At 49.7% G+C, this 19,627-nt stretch overlaps 6 protein-coding genes across 6 annotated transcripts; 5 read left to right on the top strand and 1 right to left on the bottom strand.

Annotated features, from left to right (window-relative positions):
* Positions 1–3,475: 3,475 nt before the first annotated feature.
* REB1 (MYB DNA-binding domain protein) lies at positions 3,476–5,146 on the top strand (the record flags this gene model as incomplete). Its single annotated transcript, XM_041688547.1, has 1 exon — positions 3,476–5,146. The coding sequence occupies one exon, from the start codon at positions 3,476–3,478 to the stop codon at positions 5,144–5,146; it is 1,671 nt and encodes a 556-aa protein (XP_041542320.1).
* A 1,508-nt stretch (positions 5,147–6,654) lies between these two features.
* TRK1_1 (potassium ion transporter) lies at positions 6,655–9,183 on the top strand (the record flags this gene model as incomplete). The annotated part of the gene is made up of 1 exon (XM_041688544.1): positions 6,655–9,183. The coding sequence occupies one exon, from the start codon at positions 6,655–6,657 to the stop codon at positions 9,181–9,183; it is 2,529 nt and encodes an 842-aa protein (XP_041542319.1).
* A 981-nt stretch (positions 9,184–10,164) lies between these two features.
* AKAW2_40235A (TPR domain protein) lies at positions 10,165–11,874 on the top strand (the record flags this gene model as incomplete). Its single annotated transcript, XM_041688543.1, has 1 exon — positions 10,165–11,874. One exon carries the CDS (start codon positions 10,165–10,167, stop codon positions 11,872–11,874), a length of 1,710 nt encoding a protein of 569 aa, XP_041542318.1.
* A 1,100-nt stretch (positions 11,875–12,974) lies between these two features.
* AKAW2_40234S (uncharacterized protein) lies at positions 12,975–13,863 on the bottom strand (the record flags this gene model as incomplete). The annotated part of the gene is made up of 2 exons (XM_041688542.1): positions 12,975–13,249; positions 13,335–13,863. The coding sequence occupies 2 exons, from the start codon at positions 13,861–13,863 to the stop codon at positions 12,975–12,977; spliced, it is 804 nt and encodes a 267-aa protein (XP_041542317.1).
* Positions 13,864–14,363: 500 nt separating this feature from the next.
* Positions 14,364–15,325, top strand: AKAW2_40233A (DUF3632 domain-containing protein; the record flags this gene model as incomplete). The annotated part of the gene is made up of 2 exons (XM_041688541.1): positions 14,364–14,754; positions 14,886–15,325. The coding sequence occupies 2 exons, from the start codon at positions 14,364–14,366 to the stop codon at positions 15,323–15,325; spliced, it is 831 nt and encodes a 276-aa protein (XP_041542316.1).
* A 473-nt stretch (positions 15,326–15,798) lies between these two features.
* Positions 15,799–18,885, top strand: FIG4 (phosphatidylinositol-3,5-bisphosphate 5-phosphatase; the record flags this gene model as incomplete). Its single annotated transcript, XM_041688540.1, has 1 exon — positions 15,799–18,885. The coding sequence occupies one exon, from the start codon at positions 15,799–15,801 to the stop codon at positions 18,883–18,885; it is 3,087 nt and encodes a 1,028-aa protein (XP_041542315.1).
* Positions 18,886–19,627: the final 742 nt, after the last annotated feature.

Here is a 19,627-nt window from a genome sequence, read left to right as displayed (position 1 = left end):
AAAACTCACAGGGTACCCTCCTATGCCCGCTCGACGGTGATAGGCTCATGCAACCCTGAAAACCGAGGCTCTTGTCCCCATAGTCGACCTTGCGTCGCCTCGCATGAAGTGCGACGTGCTCAATGTTAGTGCGGCCGCTGGCATTGTTCGTACAGCTACCAAAAAGAAAATGCTGAAGATTGCTTGCGCAATGGTATCGATCTTTGATGCAATATAACTTCTGTGTTGGCCTGATCGCGCTCGGTATACAAGGTGCTAGCTGTGCAGGTGCTTCACTTTCTGAAGCAAGGAAATAGTCCAGAGCGCTGTGCTCGTTTATATGGCGCAAAGTTTACGACACACTAAGTAATGCAATTTCGCGTATCTACAGACCGTCTATACCTCGGCTGAACACGAAGAAATTATATGGCATCGGACCAACGTCGCAGGTGGCTCACCAGTTACCTGTAAATCACTATTGTCTATCTCTGCTCCTAGTTACTTCCTGCTCCTTAAATGCAAGTTCCCTGCCAGGCTTAGTCTTCCCGGGTAACCCAGACGGGGCGTAAATGGGGCCTCTAGGCAGCGTTACCTCAATAGCCTATGGTCCAAAGTGGTTCTGGCCTAGGTAGAGCCCACCTTCGATCTAGCCTTCCCGTCGGATCTCCATATGAAGAACCCTATATATCTTATACCTACGTAGCCGCACGAAGCAGAAGCATCAGTAGCATGACTGCATGAGAGTTAGTTAATCAACTAGAAGGATATGTCCCCACAGCCGTACGGCTAGCCCCTTCTTGATTGACCCACCTTTTCTGAAACTTGCTGCAAACGGTCCTCTTGGCAGCATATGCCAGCTGGCAGCTGTATTATCTTCTGGCCCAGTTGCGCCCCACAACTCGCAGCTTGCTGCACCTTCGAATTATGCAACTTTCAGGTTAACTCCCGTTTACCCCTACCTGAGCGAGATTTTTCATAGGAAATGAGACTCTGACCTTGCGACATTCTGGACTGTTGTACGTACCCTGACAGTGTGTTGCCCGTTATGTAGGTATACCATCCAAATTTGTACATTAGACGCCTTGGTTTGATAGTGATACTATTATTCCTTCTTCCAACGTGTGTTCCTGGAAGGAACCTAAATGCCTAGTATATAGTAGGTGAACAGGTAGAGTCCCTCACTGTACCAGAAAGTCGCCGATCCCGAAGTCCAAGATGTTTGTGATATAGTACAGCAACTATATAGTGTTTATTTATACTATGAGATACTATATATCCCGAACTGGATACAAAGGACTGTAGTAGTTTGAACCATACATGCTTATCCATAGGATAAATACTAAACTTAATTATATATATAATTGAGATTAAAGTACGATATACACTACTAGTATCATTGAACCTCTTGCTTAGGTCACTTTGTCTGGAAGCTCATCCAGGATAGTACTACTACCACTACTAGACCACTACTGAATGTACCATCATGAATTTCGGGATTAACATGAGGCAAGCCACCCTTAGAAGAATGACCTAACCTCCGACAACATTGAACTTATTCGACCGGAATACCTTGGCTTTCCGCTGTTCACATCAGTATTGAAATTCGCTTTCTAGACCACGTGAAATTTCATGGTAAAACTATATACCTGAGAGGCAATTTAGTGACGAAATGCATATGAGGCATTGACTTGAAAAGGAGAGTGTGAGCAAGGATAAACACACCCAGAAAGTCTACTTTATGATCAATCCAACTCTAGGAGGCCCCTCCTAGATAATAAAGCTATGCTCTTCCTTGTACGGTGTAATGATCTCTTGTGAGTAAGGAGTTATTTTGGGAAAAAGGTAGGAGGTGGTGTGCAGGGAGTGAAGGTTGGGAGATCCTGAGTCTTGAGAAGGGTACGATCAAATGAATCCAGAGAAAAGCCAAAAAACATAGCCTTCTTGAATTGAATCATTCTATTTACATCAAAGACGAAAGGGTGAAATCATAGTACATGTCCAGCTTGTATCGCTTGGATAAAGATGTCCCATTACGCCGGTCTCATGTGATCACTGGGGTATACTCTAGAGGGAGAAAGGTCCCGAAAAATCTCTTTTCTTGATAGAAAGTATACTCGACATCACCTCACAACCCTTTACAAATTGTGAGGTAGTTGGGAAGCGAACGGATGACTGAATGAAAGGTACCTAGACTGGTGACACAGTCGCATTCATCAAACACTATCACTATCACACAGCACTTGAGAATCAGATCTGGAACTCGGTACAAGTGGTTTATGACTAGTGATCTCCTAACCAGCAATCAGCCACTCGTGCATTGAACTTAATCCTCTTCATCTTGGTCTTGACTTGTCAATAGCATTATTAGCATAAGGTGTGTACACTTGCCCATGCTGTGCTTAGCCATCGCGGATGATTGATTGGTCGAACGCGGCGGTTGCTTATAACATTTATTATGGTACATGTTACCTGTCTATTATCTATTTTCTGGGATAATTTTGTTGTTATTATCTCCCATGATTGTTATCTGTTTACACATTCTACTGTGTATGACCGACTTTGCTGCTTCACTTCTCCAGGGCTCTGCGTAATACCTCCTGCTTGGGTCGTATATAATCTTACAGTACTTGCTGACGTGACTGACTTGTAATGATATCATTAACAGCAGTAAAGCGCACGAGAGCGGATAGAAACGAGCCTGAACTGCTCTTTGGCAAGAAAGCACCATATAGTAGGAGTAGACATTGCCCACCTAGCCCGGGATACGAGAACTTAATCTGCACATCACTGCTACTATTCAGGTGGCCTGGGAAGGAAAGAAGCAGACTGCAGGATTGATGGGTAAACTGCACCGTGCTGAAGGCTTGCAAGATAGCCTGGAGGGAGCTGAAAAGGTAACAGCTCCTCTGCCTATAGGCTTTATCAGCGTCTGTGCTGTTACTTGGATGGTGTCACTGCTAATATCCAAATCAGTTGCCTAGTACATCCCGGCATCTTTCTGCCCGTCTTTTGCACCCGCCATTCTGACCGCCCTTGACAGGGAAACCCCATCAAGAAAAAAGCAAAAAGAGATTTAGTCCGACCGAGGTTCGACTGGGTGGCAGTAGCGATTCTCTCCCTAAGTGTCCACTTCTTTCCCTTCGCGAAAGACTCTTGGTGGCCTTCTTCTCCCAGGAAAAAGTGCCGGCTGCACAATCGCAGAAGCAAGGCAGAGGATGCGACGTGTGACAGGAGCTTAGAACTATCAACCTTGACCGCCCTTACCAGGTAATGGATGGAATGTCTCTCCGCTAAAGAAAGCTTGAACGGCACCGCCAAAAGTCGCGCCGCGCCGCGCCGCTCGCGCCGCTCCAAAGCTTTTTTCGGCGACTTTTTCTGAATTTTTTTTGTCTGACAGATTGTTCCCATTCACTCCCTTCAGATAATTTCTGCTGTCTCTACAGCTCTTTGTCAGGTCTTCAGACTTCACTGGGAGGCTGGTTTCTTTTAACACGAAATGGGCAATTCGTCTTCGCAATATACTTCCCCAGGGCGTAAGAATGCCCCCGAAGATTCCGAAGAAGAGAATCGATCGGAATTGGAAATCCCTTCGACCCCTATAACTCCTTTAAATGGCGCCAAGCAGAAGCTACAATCCAACAATACAACATCTGGACGGAAGAGGAGAGCTTTGGATAACACCACTGGAGACCGTAATATATCGCCTGCTTCACCGAAAACGTCTCTATCATCGCGGCATAATACATCCACTGATCGTCCGTCAAAGCGCAAGAAGGTTCGCGAGTCCAACCAGATACAAAACGGCAAAGCAGACAAGGCCACGCACAAGCCCGACTTACTCACGCAGAATGCGCCTTCAACTTCGCCTTCCCCAGGAACAGAAGATTTGATCGCCCCAGACCCAGGAAGCAAGGACCAAGAGAAAGGATCTGCCCAGGAGAAATCGGAAGCCAAGTTGAACACAGCATCAAAACAATCTTCCGAGAATTTCAAAGGCCTGGTGGATTTCAAAAAGGGCAAACGCGGTTCGGATGCCAGCAAAGGGAAAGAAAATAAATCAACTGGTTTCTTCACGCCAGAAGAAGTTAAAGCTCTGGAATCCTTCAAGCTAGATTTCTGCACCACCCACGGCATGGCAAGCGACACCTTTGACCTCATGATTCAGCATTCAGAAAGGGACAAGTCGAATCCCTTCCCTTGTCCCACGCATATTACCACCAAAGTGGCCTTCTGGAAAAACATCTATGAAATTATCCCACATCGCGATAAGAGATCGGTTTATCGGTTCATGAGACGACATTTCCAATGCACAACCCAAAAGCCACATTATTGGACTGCCGAGCAAGATGACGAACTTATCTTGCTTCATGAGCGCCATGGGCCCAGGTGGGCTCACATCGCCAAAATGATTGGTAGAAGCGATGACGACGTGATACAGCGATGGAGAAATCACCTCGAACATCGCCAGACGATGAACAGAGGGCCCTGGTCTGAATGGGAAGTAGGTGCGCTGCTACAGTATCTACAGGACTGGTGGACCCACATGAAGAACCTGGGCCATGAAGTTGGCCGGGATATCTATGAGATAGATGAATCTAAGATTTCTTGGGGAGAAATCAGCAACCGCATGGAAAACTGCCGTTCCAGGCAGCAGTGTGGAGACAAATTTCGCAAGATTAGGCGCAAGGTCTTGACTCGGCGTAGCATGGGGAATCCGGATGCTTTCTACGACCCTGTTGTGGAGGCAAAACCACCCAAGCGTCGAGGTAAATCGAAATCAATCACGCCTTCTCAGAGCCAATCCAACAAGCACTTCAAAAGTTCCGAATATGTTGATTCCGATGACGAATCAGGGGAAGAAGGAACCGAGAGCGACAAAATCTCCAGTCTGGATCGATCAACGTCCAAGACTGATGACAGTTCGTCTTTAAGGTCGCTTGAAACTGCGCCGAAGAAAGTGAACCATCCAGCCCATTCTCAGGAAGACAGCGATAAGCCCGACCCGGATACTTCCATCTCCGGATCAGAAGAATCAAATTCCGAGTCCGAAGCAGAGAAATCAATTTCTGATGATGACACCGGTAGTATTCGTTCAATACAGTCGTCCGGAAAGAAGCAGTCTTCGGGACACAAGCGCAATGGAAGCCTTAAAAGACAACGGCGGTGAATGTGGAGAGATGCCCTTGCCCGGGGGAAGTGAACAACGAAAGAACTCACTTTGAAACCGCTTCCTCCGCTTCAAGAGGCGATGCGATCCGCAAATTGCGATTTTCTAGCCTACCATCACACCAGCAAGCATACCGAGACACCAGCAGAAAAGCTAGCAACACTCGGACCGAGCAACATTTCAACCAGGCCTCTTTCCAAGCCCGACATCTCCGATGTTATCTGTGTCATTTGATGGTCCCTCATCGAGTCATCAATGGTTACATTGTAGAAGATGTACTGGATCGGAAACGGCAGCGGATATTTGTGGGTGACCTGTATTGGGCCAGGGTTCCGTGATGCGTTGGGTCAATTTTTGGCGTTTCGGAACCAGGCAACATAACTTAGCCAGCGGCACGCGCCGTTTTCGGACGTCCTTCTAGAAATAGATAGTTGCCAAAAGGGGCCCGGAGATGTCACGGAAAATGATGGGATCTGCGTCCCCTGCCGTCAATGTACGGTGGGTTTTAAGGGAATGAAGAACTGTGTACATGAAGAAAGAAAGTTGTGTAGATTACACGGAGCGATATCACTTATTTGAATTCCATTTGCTGTATCCAAATAGACAGGTAGTAGATAGTAAATAGTAGATAGTAGATTGATCGATCGATCGATCGATGGGCGGCCGCAGAGAAGTGGCAGACATTCACGTGACTGCTGGCCAGACTAACCCCCGTTTCCTTTTTCCCCCGTGACAAAGTCAGGTCAAGACAAGCCGTGTGCTACTCGGGACTAGTCCAACGTTAAAACCTGCGAGATAGAGTCCAGAGATGCTGATTAGGCTCCAATGAAATTGTCCGTGGACAGCATGTCTCTTAATTCCGCCCTCGACCGATCGGCATAGCGCCTTTTTACCCTCCGTTTCTTCTGCTGATACCTTTTTTTCTTTTCTTTGCTGCGCCAATCCGGCCTCCTTTGTCGAATTGTCAAGCTTCACAATCGAATTTTTTTTTCCCCCCCAGCAACCACCATAAATCAAGTGGGTGCTCACCGACATAGTGGAGGTCTAACAATCTCGGTTTCAAAGCTAGCCACTTTATCATACCCAGACCATCCCATCCAACCGAGTCGTCATCCCCCCCTCCGCCGCTGGTTTCGCCTGTCTTGTCTTCTTGCATCTCGGGGCTTCCCGTCCTCTCTTTCTTCTCCACGACCTTTCTGTGTCCCCTTATCTGCGCCCGGCCTCCAGCATCCTCTCTTTCCTTCCAATATAATTCTCCTCAAATCATGTTGATCCTCGTTCCCTCAGCTCAAAGTGCTGTTGCGATTGTGGGTCTCTGACCTGCAGCGACTTGGGTCGGGTCTGCGTCTTCTTTTCCTTCCTCCTCGTACATATTGATCGGCAAGCAGCCGTCTTCATTCGGCAGCCCCTTCGTTCTTCGAACACTCCCATCCGTTCTTCTCCTACCGATACAGTTTTCCTCCCTGCAAATTTCAAAGTGTCCCAGTCGGTGCGGGTGAAACCGCAGGATGTTTTCCGCCGTGCTGCGGCGGGCGACCTCGGTCACTTCACGCTTCACCTCCCGCATTCCATGGCTAAAGAATCTGCGCATGAATTTTGTTCTCATCCACTATGTCTATATTATCGCCACCGCTTTGCTTTCCTCAGTCATCATCTATCCAGGGGCTAATCTAGATTACACCGATGCCCTCTTCCTATCGGCCGGCGCCGCCACCCAGAGCGGTCTCAACACCGTCGACCTCAATACCTTGCATACCTACCAGCAGGTCGTTTTGTATGTGGTCTCCATGCTGACCACTCCCATCTTCATTCACACTGTGCTGGTCTTTGTGCGTCTCTATTGGTTCGAAAAGCGATTTCAGCATGTCGTTAGCGATGCGCGCGCCCTTCGCCATACTCGCTCGCGCCTCCGTACCATAAGCGAAGATAAGGATGGTCAGTCTTCTTCCCGGGAAGAAGCTGGGGTCGCTGGTCGGTCTATCGTTGTCTTGCGCGACACACTAGGTCAGCCGGGGAGCCGACAGCAGGTCAAGGAGAAATCCGGCGAGGACTCGCCCCCCGCGTCTCCCACCGCGCGGGATCCACCCGAAAAATTGGGCGAAGATGCTAACAATGCCCTCAATCAAAAGTTAGCAATTGGACTGGGAAATAGTTTAGGAAACCTTCGTGTGCCGGCTCAGCTGAGCCCAGAACATCACATTGCATTCCTGGAGAATCAACGGAGGAACAAAGGTGCGCTGCGGATACCTAGCCCTCGGGAGTATGACAACGGTGGCGCACCACAGGTGTTGGAGGAGGAAGAGGAGGAGACAAATCGACCTGTTCGCACGTCTAGCAACTCCTCGAGTTCCGAGCGCAGCCCATGTGATATGAGCAAAGAAGATGAGAATGGCAAGGATGAAGACGACGAGGACGAGGATCAGGACGAGGATAGGCCGCGCAGACTCGACGGGCCCCATATCACGATTAACGAGCCAGATATGATTCGGACGAGGACGCGGAACTCTACTTTCCCCCGATTAGATACACGTCCCACTTTCCGTGAAACAAAGAATGATAGCGATGCCTCGCAACTGGGTCGCTTGACATCGCGGCGACCAACCTTACACAATCTTTTCCGCACTCTTACGCAGGAACGTGAACGGTCAACACAGCCGTATCTCAGCTGGAATGCCACGGTCGGTCGGAACTCCAATTTCGTCGACCTGACCGAGGAACAACGTGACGAGCTCGGCGGGATCGAGTATCGGGCATTGAAGACTCTGGCAGTAGTATTAATCTCCTACTATGCCTTCTTCCACATTCTCGGCATCCTGTGCCTCGTACCCTGGATTATGACCACACACTGGGGCAAGGTGGTGGAGGAAATCGGACAGGGTCGCCCTTGGTGGGCCATTTTCATGGCTCAGTCGGCTTTCAACGATGTCGGCTTCACTCTCACGCCCGACTCACTATCATCATTCCAGAAAGCAATATTCCCGCTCCTGCTTATGACGTTTTTGATCATTATCGGGAATACAGGGTTCCCTTGCATGCTGCGCCTGATTATTTGGGCTCTGTCCAAAGTGACTCGTGCCGAAACCCCGCTATGGGAGGAACTCCGCTTTCTGCTGGATCATCCACGCCGATGCTTCACTCTACTCTTTCCGAGGAATGCCACGTGGTGGCTCTTTGCGATTCTGGTGGCCTTGAATGGCATCGACTTGATCTTTTTCATTATTTTGGACTTGAATGATTCGGTCGTCACATCCCTGCCCACTGGTATCCGTATCGTGGACGGTCTGTTCCAGGCCGCCTGTACTCGAACCGCCGGATTGGCTGTTATCTCTGTATCAGACCTACACCCGGCTGTGCAGGTGTCCTACTTGATCATGATGTACATATCCGTGTTCCCCATCGCCATTTCCCTACGACGCACCAACGTATACGAGGAAAAGAGTCTAGGCATCTACGCTTCTACCGAGGATGATGAGTCGGATGAAAACCAGACACCGCCCAGCTATATTGGAGCGCATTTGCGCAAACAGCTCAGTTTCGATCTGTGGTATGTGTTCCTGGGCCTGTTCATCATCACTATTGTGGAAGGCAAGCGCCTCCAGCAGCAAGATGAATATTCCTTCCAAGTGTGGTCCGTGCTGTTTGAAGTTGTCTCAGCATATGGCACCGTTGGTCTTTCGCTCGGGTATCCCGGAGTCAATGCATCCTTCTCCAGCCAGTTTCAGGTTCTTTCCAAGCTGGTCATAATTGCGATGCAAATCCGAGGTCGTCATCGTGGCCTGCCCTATGCCTTGGACCGCGCGATTCTTCTCCCTTCGGAATCCTTGAATCAGAATGAGATCGCAGACGCAGAACGGCGCATGCGCCGTCGCACCTCTAGTCTTAGTCAGATGTCCATGGACCGCCAGCAATCCCAGGGTCGACCGGAGCACGGGGCTTCTACCAGTCTCGATCCGAAGGACCGCGCAAGCCAGACATGGAACCATGGCGACATCATCCGTCGCCAGTCGACCATGCGGTCACAGCGCTCGCAGCGCTGAAAAGTATTTTGGTTATGGTGGCATAGTTTTGCTTCTTAGACTTGGGTGGGAACTTGTCCGTTTGTCTGTTTTGTCTCGTCCTCCCACCTCGGCAACTTGCGGGCCACGCCAGACGTCTCGTGATATATAGCAGTTAAGGATTTGCTCTGCAGTTAGGTACCTTACTGGTCCTCCAACCGAGGAAAAGGACCATATTCTTTGACCTGATCGATCCCGCTTGCTATATAAGATGCTGTCCATGCAGTCTTTACTTGGCCACCTGACGCAACATTATGATGCTAAACACGATTGGATCACTGAGCAGACGGAATACAAATTTTTATGTACATATACGAACCGAACACAACACTAGAGAAAGATATAGAATGTAAATGAGTGTAACAACAGCCAGTTTCTACCTTTACTCCTTGCCACCGGCACACAGCAAGTTGCCTACAAGCTATCAGTCTTCGTCCTGGGTACTTGGCCCTGATGTTTCGGAAAAGTAAATAGAAGCACGCTTCGCGCCCGTCATTTAGCAGTCGAAAGTGTTGAATTTCTCGACTTCATCGAATACTGTTTCTGTTCTTGCTGCTGTATAATCTTATGGCGATTAATGCTGTCTCGATAGTCTCTATATAACCCTGGCAGTGTACTTGGATCAAAAACTGGGCCGTAAAGTACGAAGGCTTCGCATTTTCCTAAGTTATACCATCCTTTTCCAGGATCATCAGTCAATGATGGAATCTACCATGTAGACTAACAGGTTGTGATGGTATAGTTATGTGACCGTCCTCGGACTATTGTTATTCCCTGCAGCCTGGGAACCTTGGTTCGATAGCGGGGACATTCTCCCTATCAACTATCTACTACTACTCACCATCTACTATTGGTATTACTACGGGATCATTCCCCCTCAAACTTCAGGAACAGCATCGGCAAGCCACCTACGTATCTCTACTTAGCTCTGCTTTGCTGTAATAATTTCAGAGCTCCTCAATCATGTCGGCCCAGGAACCAGACGATTATTACGACTTCGGTTCCTTCCGCCGACCGGTGACCACCTCCAGCCCTCAGGCTCAACTCTGGTTCGACCGCGGTCTCATCTGGACATATGCCTTCAATCACGAAGCAGCGGCCAACTGTTTCCAAAAAGCCATCGCACATGACTCGACCTGTGCGATGGCATACTGGGGTCTTGCATACACATTGGGTCCTAACTACAACAAAACTTGGCAGTCTTTCGACGAGCAAGAACTCGAGGTCGCCGTGCGGCGTACCCACGAAGCTGTCGCAGAGGCCCAGACGCACGCCACAACCACCCAGCCCGTGGAAGCAGCGCTTATCGCAGCCCTGCAACACCGATACCCTCAGAACGTGGCTCCCAATGACTTTAACGGCTGGAATAAGGAGTACGCTGACGCCATGGAATCTGTTTACTTACGCTTTCCCAATGATTTAGATGTGGTGGCTTTGTATGCGGATGCTCTCATGAATTTAACTCCATGGGCGCTCTGGGACTTACGTACTGGTCAGCCTGCAGCTGACGCGCATACTCTGCAAATCAAGAATGTCTTAGATCTGGCGCTGACCCAGGACGAGGCGCTACGACACCCGGGAATCCTGCATCTATACATTCACTTAATGGAGATGTCCAGTGAGCCGGAAGCAGCACTCAGGGTAGCAGACCATTTGCGGGGGTTAGTACCGGATGCAGGCCATCTTAATCATATGCCATCGCATTTGGACATTCTCTGTGGTGATTATCGACGGGCAATTGCATCGAACTCGGACGCAATTCGAGCAGATGAGAAGTTTCTTGCCCGTGAGGGCGCAGTCAATTTCTATACGCTATATCGATCGCATGATTATCATTTCAGAGTATATGCGGCGATGTTTGCGGGGCAGTCGCAAGTTGCGTTGGACACGGTAAAGAGTCTGGAGTCATCCATTCCAGAGCAGCTCCTGCGTATCGAATCCCCGCCTATGGCTGACTGGCTGGAAGGCTTTGTGAGTATGAAGGTGCATGTCCTGATTCGCTTTGGACGTTGGGAGGATCTTCTTGCCCTTGAATACCCGCATGACACGCAGCTATATTGTGTCACCACTGCAATGATCCAGTACGGGAAGGGAGTGGCGTTGGCTGCGCTTGGGAGGATAGATGAAGCGAGTCAACAGAGCGCGCTGTTTAAGGAGGCTGTAAAGCGTGTACCCTACAGCCGAATGTTATTCACCAACAGGTGTCTGGACATCTTGGCCGTGGCTGACGCTATGCTGGATGGGGAGCTCGAGTATCGCCGTGGCAACTATGATGTGGCCTTTACCCATCTACGGCGATCTATCACCCTGGATGATGGGCTACCATATGACGAGCCGTGGGGGTGGATGCAACCGACCCGTCATGCGTACGGTGCGCTTCTGCTAGAACAGGGACATGTCCAGGAGGCAGCAGCGGTATACCAGGCTGATCTTGGGTTTGACGACACGCTGCCTCGTGCGAGGCAGCACCCGAACAATGTATGGGCGCTGCATGGATACTACGAATGCCTGAACAGGCTGGGGCGAACGGCTGAAGCTCAAATCGTGAAGCCTTTCTTGAAACAGGCAGTTGCAACGGCCGATGTTCCAATCAGGTCGTCGTGCTATTGTCGTCAGGGAAATGCGGGATCATGTACCACGCAAGAAACTAAACCGCCGGCCGCTCGGTTCTAAACAGTATATTCATTGTTTGGTTCTACATTAGCTTGATATACCCCATCAATTGTTTTCTCAGGCTTGCTCGAAGAGACGAGGATAGACGCAGGCTGCAGCTCCCTTATAGGACCATCAGCGAGTTACCATACCTTGAAGCGACTCTGAGATGAGACCTTACCGAATGTCAGTCTTACGACTCTCGCCGGGTAGGCTTTGACACCTGCCTCAGTAGCGGGGAGTGATTATTTGAAACTGAAAGTCGCTTTCAACCTCATAAGCCTTGCGTCGCCATCAGGAAATGCTCATTGAAGACGACGCTTCGTGCAGAGGTATTCGCTTGGTCGGAAAGGCTTACGCCTCTGACCATTTCCCCCTCCTCTGTGCGCAGGGGCTGACACTACTCCCGTACATCTTCGGACAAACCTACAATTCGCATCCATTCTGCGTTGGTAGCCAAGCTCATGGACTACTCTATGTCCTAAACAGGGAACCAGACCAGACAGGTCTGGGGACAATCTTGGAACTAGTAATACCAGGAGCCAGGGCGACCTCTTAGCTAAGTGCAGATCTAACCCGACTTTCTTGCTTGGTTTATCGTTCTCATACCTTGCCGTAATCAATAGTTCAATTACTTCAGTACTCATCTCCACCCCTATATTTCAAACGCGACATAGGTCTTGTAGCACATAGGAACCCTCTATGAAGAATCTACTGGGCCCTGCTGTCAGAAATAAGTGTGCTCAATAAGGTCTTTAGCAACATTTCCAGCTAACATCACTGCTATCAAGATCCTCTGATGTATAGATTCTGGCCTTTATATGCAAGCTAGTGCGGAACATGAAAGTTTAGTATGTAACACACTGTCCGGCAATCCCACCCAAATCACCCAACGGCAAAATGCTGCGACCTTGAAATTTTTGAGGAGAATGAGCTGTCCAGTCATATATATCGTACCCTACTCGTTCGATGGCCATATCCCTCTCCTCCTGCCTTCTTCTCCAGTATACACTAGGATATCCTCTCCCCAAGTTCCGAACCCCCAACCAAGCACTCTGTCATACACCACCTCCCTCTCCCCTTTCCCCCAATCCTCGTGGCTGGTACGGCCGGATGTACCACTAATGTGAACCACTCTTGGTGCTGGACTTCTTACCAGACTTGCTGCCAGACTTGTTGCCAGACGTGCTGCCGGTCTTGCTGCTACTAGCTTTAGTAGTAGCCTTGGCAGTGGCCGTAGTAGTAGTCGTGGTGGTAGTCGTGGTAGTGGAAGGGCTTTCGACGTTTGTGCACTTCTTGAAAGCATTACTCACACCCGCAACGTGATATACTGATCCCATATAGTTGTATTTCTCATTCATGATTACACGGTATAAGCCCGGACGGAGGCCATTCTCTGTCATGTTCCCGATCCATTAGCTCACGTGTGTCCTCTCTACTCGGCCATATATGGCAAAGGTAACCGAGAAGGGCTAACTTACTTCCACTAAAGGTCCCGGATACCAGGGGATACTCATAAAGTGTGCTGGTGGAACTGAAGAGGTTTTCGTGATTATTGTTCACTTTGGGATAGTCACCGTAGTCGGTGGCTCCATCCTCTTTGGCTTTTTCGACGACCTTAGCCTGACGGAGGGCGTTGTTGATATCTGCCACAGTGAATCTCTGCCCATTACAGTCAACATCCTTCTTTTGGGCGCGGGTGACGAGTATATTGGTCTCCTCAACTGTCGGGTTGGTGATGGGGCTGGCAATCGCAGTGAGAGTCAGGGCTAGGATGATGATGGGCTTGAGGCTGAAGAACATTTTGAGATAACCAGTATGCTCTATACTCTTCTCCTTTCGACAGTAGACCTCGATAACCAAAGAAATGAGTGACCGTGACTCCTTTGAAAGAGAGACTGGTAGTCGAAAGATTGACGGATTCTTCGAAGGGAACGAGTGTGTTGATGGCGAGGTAAAATCAGAAACAGTGTTGGTACAAAGAAGGTGCTTTATACCTTGCTGCTTCATGGGATTACATCCTTAGCCATTGAGTTCGAATAGCGTGAGGCGTCAAGTGGTGTGACGGCCCCTATCAAGAATCTCAGCAGTAAAAGCGCTAAATATCTCGTCTACATATTTCCTGTCACTCATGGGGGCCAAGTAGGTGTCAAATGGGGGCCAAAAGGAGGCCGGGCGATCTTCGAGAGTATAAGCTTACGGGCCGAAGGGAACTCCCGGATCCTTTCAAATGAAAATCTCCGTCTAATGCGAGAATTTAATATTTACTTCGTGAGTTGGGGGCTGTCTCATATGCTCTGTCACCAACACCCTAAACGCAAAGATGTCTTCCCACAGGGTGAAAGTGGCGTGTTGGGAACATGAAGGATGTTATTTGTTGGCTGCTGAGTTGATCAGGTATCCCGGCTACTAGTGCTGACCGCCAGCCCAGCTTGCCCCAACATCATTTATTTAAACCACTCAGATGGTGTCGTTGACCTTGCTTTCCTGAAACCTCAAAACACCTTTTCATGATGGAAGGCTTCGGCGAAGTGTTCCTTGCGCGACCGGAATACCAAGTCATCAGTGAGCTGGTACAGAATCCTGGTGTCTCACCAGCCGAGGCAGTCCAAAATCTGCTTCGGGTGCGCGAGGTCTTACACCAGGAGGGAGGGGAACCCCCGACTGAGATCGATGGCACACACACATGGATTGCCATGGTCACGGTTGTGAAAATTGTGAACCTTACTCCAGCTGCGCAGCAGCACAAGCTTATCGAATTCATTGCCCATCTTCAACGCACCAAGATTGTCGATCCTGACACGGGCCAAGAGCCAACGTCAGAGGGCATGAAGTTATGGACTGAACTCCCCTATCTCGGAGTCTACTTGAGGGATATGTATTCTTTCACATACGACCCCAGTACGTTACACCTATTCACTTATATTCACCTATTCACTTATAGACTTCTTCTATTTCTTTCTTTCTTTCTTGCTTGCTTTCTTATTGTCGGTTGATTCCGCGGCTAACCCTGCAATTGGCGTCATGTACAGAGTACGCCCAGCAGGTCGACGATGATCCCCGGATGGAGTATCCTCCACGCGAACTCCAGGAGTGGGAAAATCGAAATGCGTTTATGGCGCAGCTGACCGCGAAAGCAGACCATCTCGGCCATGCCATTGACGCATCACTATATGCGCTGTGGGCGTGTCGAGAAACGTTTGAGGAATGTGATCCGCTGGTAGAAGAGGCCGTGCGTATTTCGTGTATCTGGTATATCTACGCCGGTCAGCGAATGTGGGAGAACTGTCAGGTCCAACGAACATTCGGAGACGCCGATGATCCTCCTCCGCGACCGCGCTTCACGATGGAGAAGTGGCATCTTTGGAAGGATGGCTTGAAGGCGGCGCAGGTTCAGTTCTCCCGGGTGAGTACGCAAGAGATGATACAGAAGGCGTTGGCAGAGATTGAGAAAGCGGAACGTGGGGAGTGAGATTGCCCTTATATCCAGTCGTGGAGATTGCAATTTAGATCACAACTTTCTACGAGAGGTATCAATGCATGGGGTAATAACCGCCTGATCAGGACTGTTGCATGTTGCCGAGTGCGTATAAGTGCTTTTGTGATCAGTAATGTCTTCATCCAACATAAATCTTATTCTCGTAAACCCGAGGAAGTTTCTCAGTGTAGTAGGCATTTGATGCCATTGTATAATGCTATTTCCATCATCTGAGCTTTTTCGTTGGGCTGAGCTGGATGATGGTTACTTATTTAACAGGGCTAGATCTGACATTGGGGTGATTTGCGATCACGTGAAGCTCCTCGCCCCACCACCCACCCGCGTCCGACGTCACTTACTACGACTCTGGTCGCCGTTTCGATTATCTTTTCGCATAGGCGCTGCGCGCTAACAACCGAGAATACATATGATGCTGGTGCGGGATTTCACCAGCCTCTGCCTTCATTATGGAGAGTCTGGATGAAGTGTCCCTCTCCCGCGAGGTCGCGGAAGACAAAAGCCTCGGTCCACTGGACGACCAGTCCTCCAGAGCGGTGTCCTTGATAGATACCAGTTCGCCAAACTCCACCTCAGATCTCCACCTCCCTTACGCCGATGCCTCGTTTACCTCCGGCTCCAGCACCAAGTTCCCAGAAGAGCAGCCTGACTCGGCCCCTCGAAGCTTTATCGATCACGAAGATGGCCTCCGATCACCTCGCGCAGCCTCCCCATTCACCCCATTACATTATGCATCCCCAGCAGTACCTGCCCTGAGTGAAGATGGGGTGGAGGCAGGAGATGAAGAGCCCCAGGTTGCAACATCCTTCGAGCGGGATTCTACGCCCACCTCGGCGCAAAAGCAGCGCTCGGCCTTCTTCGACACCGGAGGAGAGGAAGGGATCAATCGCATGCACAAGTTCTCCTTGTACGAGACAGCCACCCGATTCTACATGGTGGGAATGGACTTGTCGGATACCCGCTTTAGGATCCTCAAGATCGATCGAACGTCGGAATCCGGGGACCTCAGCATTTCAGAGGATGATATTGTTTACAGCAAGCGGGAGATGAGCCAGTTGTTGGATACGATCGATGATGGAAATAAACGGTCGGGTGGGTTGAAGCTGAAGTGCAGTGCATGGGCTTTACTGGGGTTTATACGATTTACGGATGCTTACTACATGCTTCTGGTGACCAAGAGAAGCCAGGTTGCTATGCTCGGAGGTCACTATGTCTATCAGATCGATGGAACGGAGCTCATCTCGTTGACGACTTCAAGCTCGTCTCGTCTCCGCCCGGAGAAGAACCCGGAGGAGGCGAGGTATATTGCCATCTTAAATAATTTGGATCTAACCCGATCCTTCTACTTCAGCTATTCTTACGATATCACCCACACTTTGCAGCACAACATTTGTCGGGAACGCACCGCCAACCAGGACGGACACCCGAAACACCTTCAGCAAGACTACAATACGATGTTCATTTGGAATCACCATCTTCTCGGGCCAGCCCTCGAAACGTTGAAAAATCCTTGGGAATGGTGTTTACCAATCATTCATGGATATGTTGAACAGGCAAAGATGTCAGTGTACGGGCGGTTGGTTTACATCACGATCATTGCGCGACGCTCTCGGTTCTTCGCAGGGGCCCGATTCCTGAAGAGAGGCGCGAACGATCTAGGCTATGTAGCAAACGATGTTGAAACGGAGCAGATAGTGTCCGAGATGACAGCCACGTCATTTCATTCTCCCGGTCCAAATCTCTATGCTAACCCGCTGTACACCTCTTACGTGCAACACCGTGGGAGTATTCCGCTCTACTGGACACAGGAAAACTCAGGGGTGTCTCCCAAACCTGATATTGAACTAAACTTGGTTGACCCCTTCTACTCCGCTGCTGCACTACACTTTGACAACCTTTTTGAGAGATACGGCGCACCAGTTTATGTGCTCAACCTGATAAAATCGAGAGAACGAACCCCACGGGAGTCCAAGTTACTCAAGGAGTACACGAACGCCATCCAGTATCTGAACCAGTTCCTGCCCGAGGATAAGAAGATTATCTATCAGCCCTGGGACATGAGCCGTGCTGCAAAAAGCAGAGACCAAGACGTCATTGGAACATTAGAGCATATCGCGGGCGAGATTGTTCCAAAGACCGGCTTCTTCAAGAACGGATATGATGCAGAGTCTGGCTTGCGTCTGCAAAATGGCATCGCGAGGACGAACTGCATCGATTGTTTAGACCGTACAAATGCTGCTCAATTCGTTATTGGAAAGCGCGCCTTGGGATACCAACTTCACGCTTTGGGGATTATTGATGGAACGACTGTGGAGTACGACACCGATGCTGTCAACTTATTCACTGATATGTGGCACGACCACGGTGATACCATTGCAATCCAGTACGGAGGCTCGCATCTGGTAAACACTATGGCCACATACCGCAAGATCAACCAGTGGAGTAGTCATTCTCGCGATATGGTGGAGAGTTTTAAACGGTACTACAACAATTCATTCCTCGATGCCCAGCGCCAGGAAGCCTACAATCTGTTCCTCGGGAACTACATCTTTTCCCAAGGACAACCGATGCTGTGGGATCTGTCGACCGATTATTACCTGCACCACGCTGACCCGCGATCCTGGTCCAACAAGAGGCGTCCCAACTACATTTGCTGGTACACTCCGGAGAATCTGAAGGAAAAAGAAGTGCCACCCCCTCCGCGACCTCCAAAGGAACCTCTCTCCCACTACGACGATTACTGGCTCGAGTACTATAGGCCATTAGCCGTCTCGTCATTCTCGAAAATATTCTCTTACAAAATGAACTCGACGCTCCGCTATCTTCCATTCCGGCCTGGTTCCGGCGCCCCCTACGACATTAGTCCGTTTGTTCCCCGGATCCCCCACGATCAGATCAACCGGGAACGACACCCACCACGTAGCGTCAAGATCCAGGAACCGCTTAAGACCTCCATCGATCCAGCGGGCCGCCCACAACTCGGTAGCGCAACATCCCAGTCCAGCTACAACTGGATTCATCAGCCGCCTTCCGCTGATAAATTACCACCGTCTGCAGGTATTATGAAATCTACATCATTCGGACTGCCTCACTCCTTCAGTTCCATGCACTCTTCTCAGGAGTCGACGGTCACGACCCCGAGCAAAACGCAAATTGCGCAGTGGACTCTTGGCCAGCTGGTGACCGACTCGCTAAACCCGTCTGTGACCGCTGCAGAAGGAGAAGAATACGAACGCTACATTAACCATCCTTTGAAGGTTCCACTTGTTGTGACCTCTGAAGACGAGTTGACTGCCACTTCCATTCGTGAGCATGAATCCAGTCTGGATTTACTGGAATATGCAAATAAGTGCAACGTAGAGGAGGCCACTCTGGAAGCTAATGCCGAAGAGAACCTTGCGGATTATGCTGAGTTTTTGAATGTCTCGGAGGGAGGCCTGACTGTGGTAGCCGAGGATTATGAAAAGAAACGTTATAAGCGCTATCGACAATGGCTGAGGGGCAAGAGTCTCTTCAAACAGCGGGTTGATATGTAACCTCCTGTCGTGCGTTGTTGTCGTTCATGATTATATGTTGAGGTTTGATTTGCTTAGCAAAGCAAGCAACGAAAACGAACGCGGATTCTAGCAAAAAGAGTGTCTTGAATTGTAGCTATCTAGGTGATCTAGCGGTCAAGGGAAAGGGGTCGTTCCTGGGCGCCCTGAGCGCCAGGCACGTGACTACGCCTACTCCAGCCATTGCCTCAACATTATATAACGGATACAATTCAAATCAATTCTATAGTCAATCCAGATCGTACTTTCTGGCTTTTCGGCCAATCGAGCCCGATATACAGTTGTGCTAGCAGTGGATATAGACAGTCCTCACTGTCTTGAGGGTTTTGATAATTGCGTACATCGTATATTCATGGAATAGAAGTAGTAGTAATAGTAATATACTACCGATCCACCGGATCATCTATTGCCCCGGATCCGTCTTGGATTGGGGCTAGTCGGCAGCCTCACGTGCGCCGGTGCTTTCCCGCCCGTCGGCCCCCCTTAAGTCTACTATCTATCTAGCCTTCACTCCCGATAAGATACCACCTGGCTGTTGTACAAGGCAGTTCGCAGCTTCGATGCATCTAGCACTTGCAATATCTTGACAGCACGAGGTCTAGCCCCTCTAATTCTCTGGTACCAGCCAACCTCTGTTTGGATCCATGTGTCATCGACCCTTCCGACTGTCCCGTGGCCCCTCCCGGTCGCTGCATCACGTGCTACTCCGATAGTGACGTCGTAC

Source organism: Aspergillus luchuensis, chromosome 4, assembly GCF_016861625.1.
Source record: "Aspergillus luchuensis IFO 4308 DNA, chromosome 4, nearly complete sequence".
Lineage (NCBI taxonomy): Eukaryota > Fungi > Ascomycota > Eurotiomycetes > Eurotiales > Aspergillaceae > Aspergillus > Aspergillus luchuensis.
The sequence above is the reverse complement of the archived record's forward strand: the minus strand, read 5'-3'. Positions and strand labels throughout refer to the sequence as shown.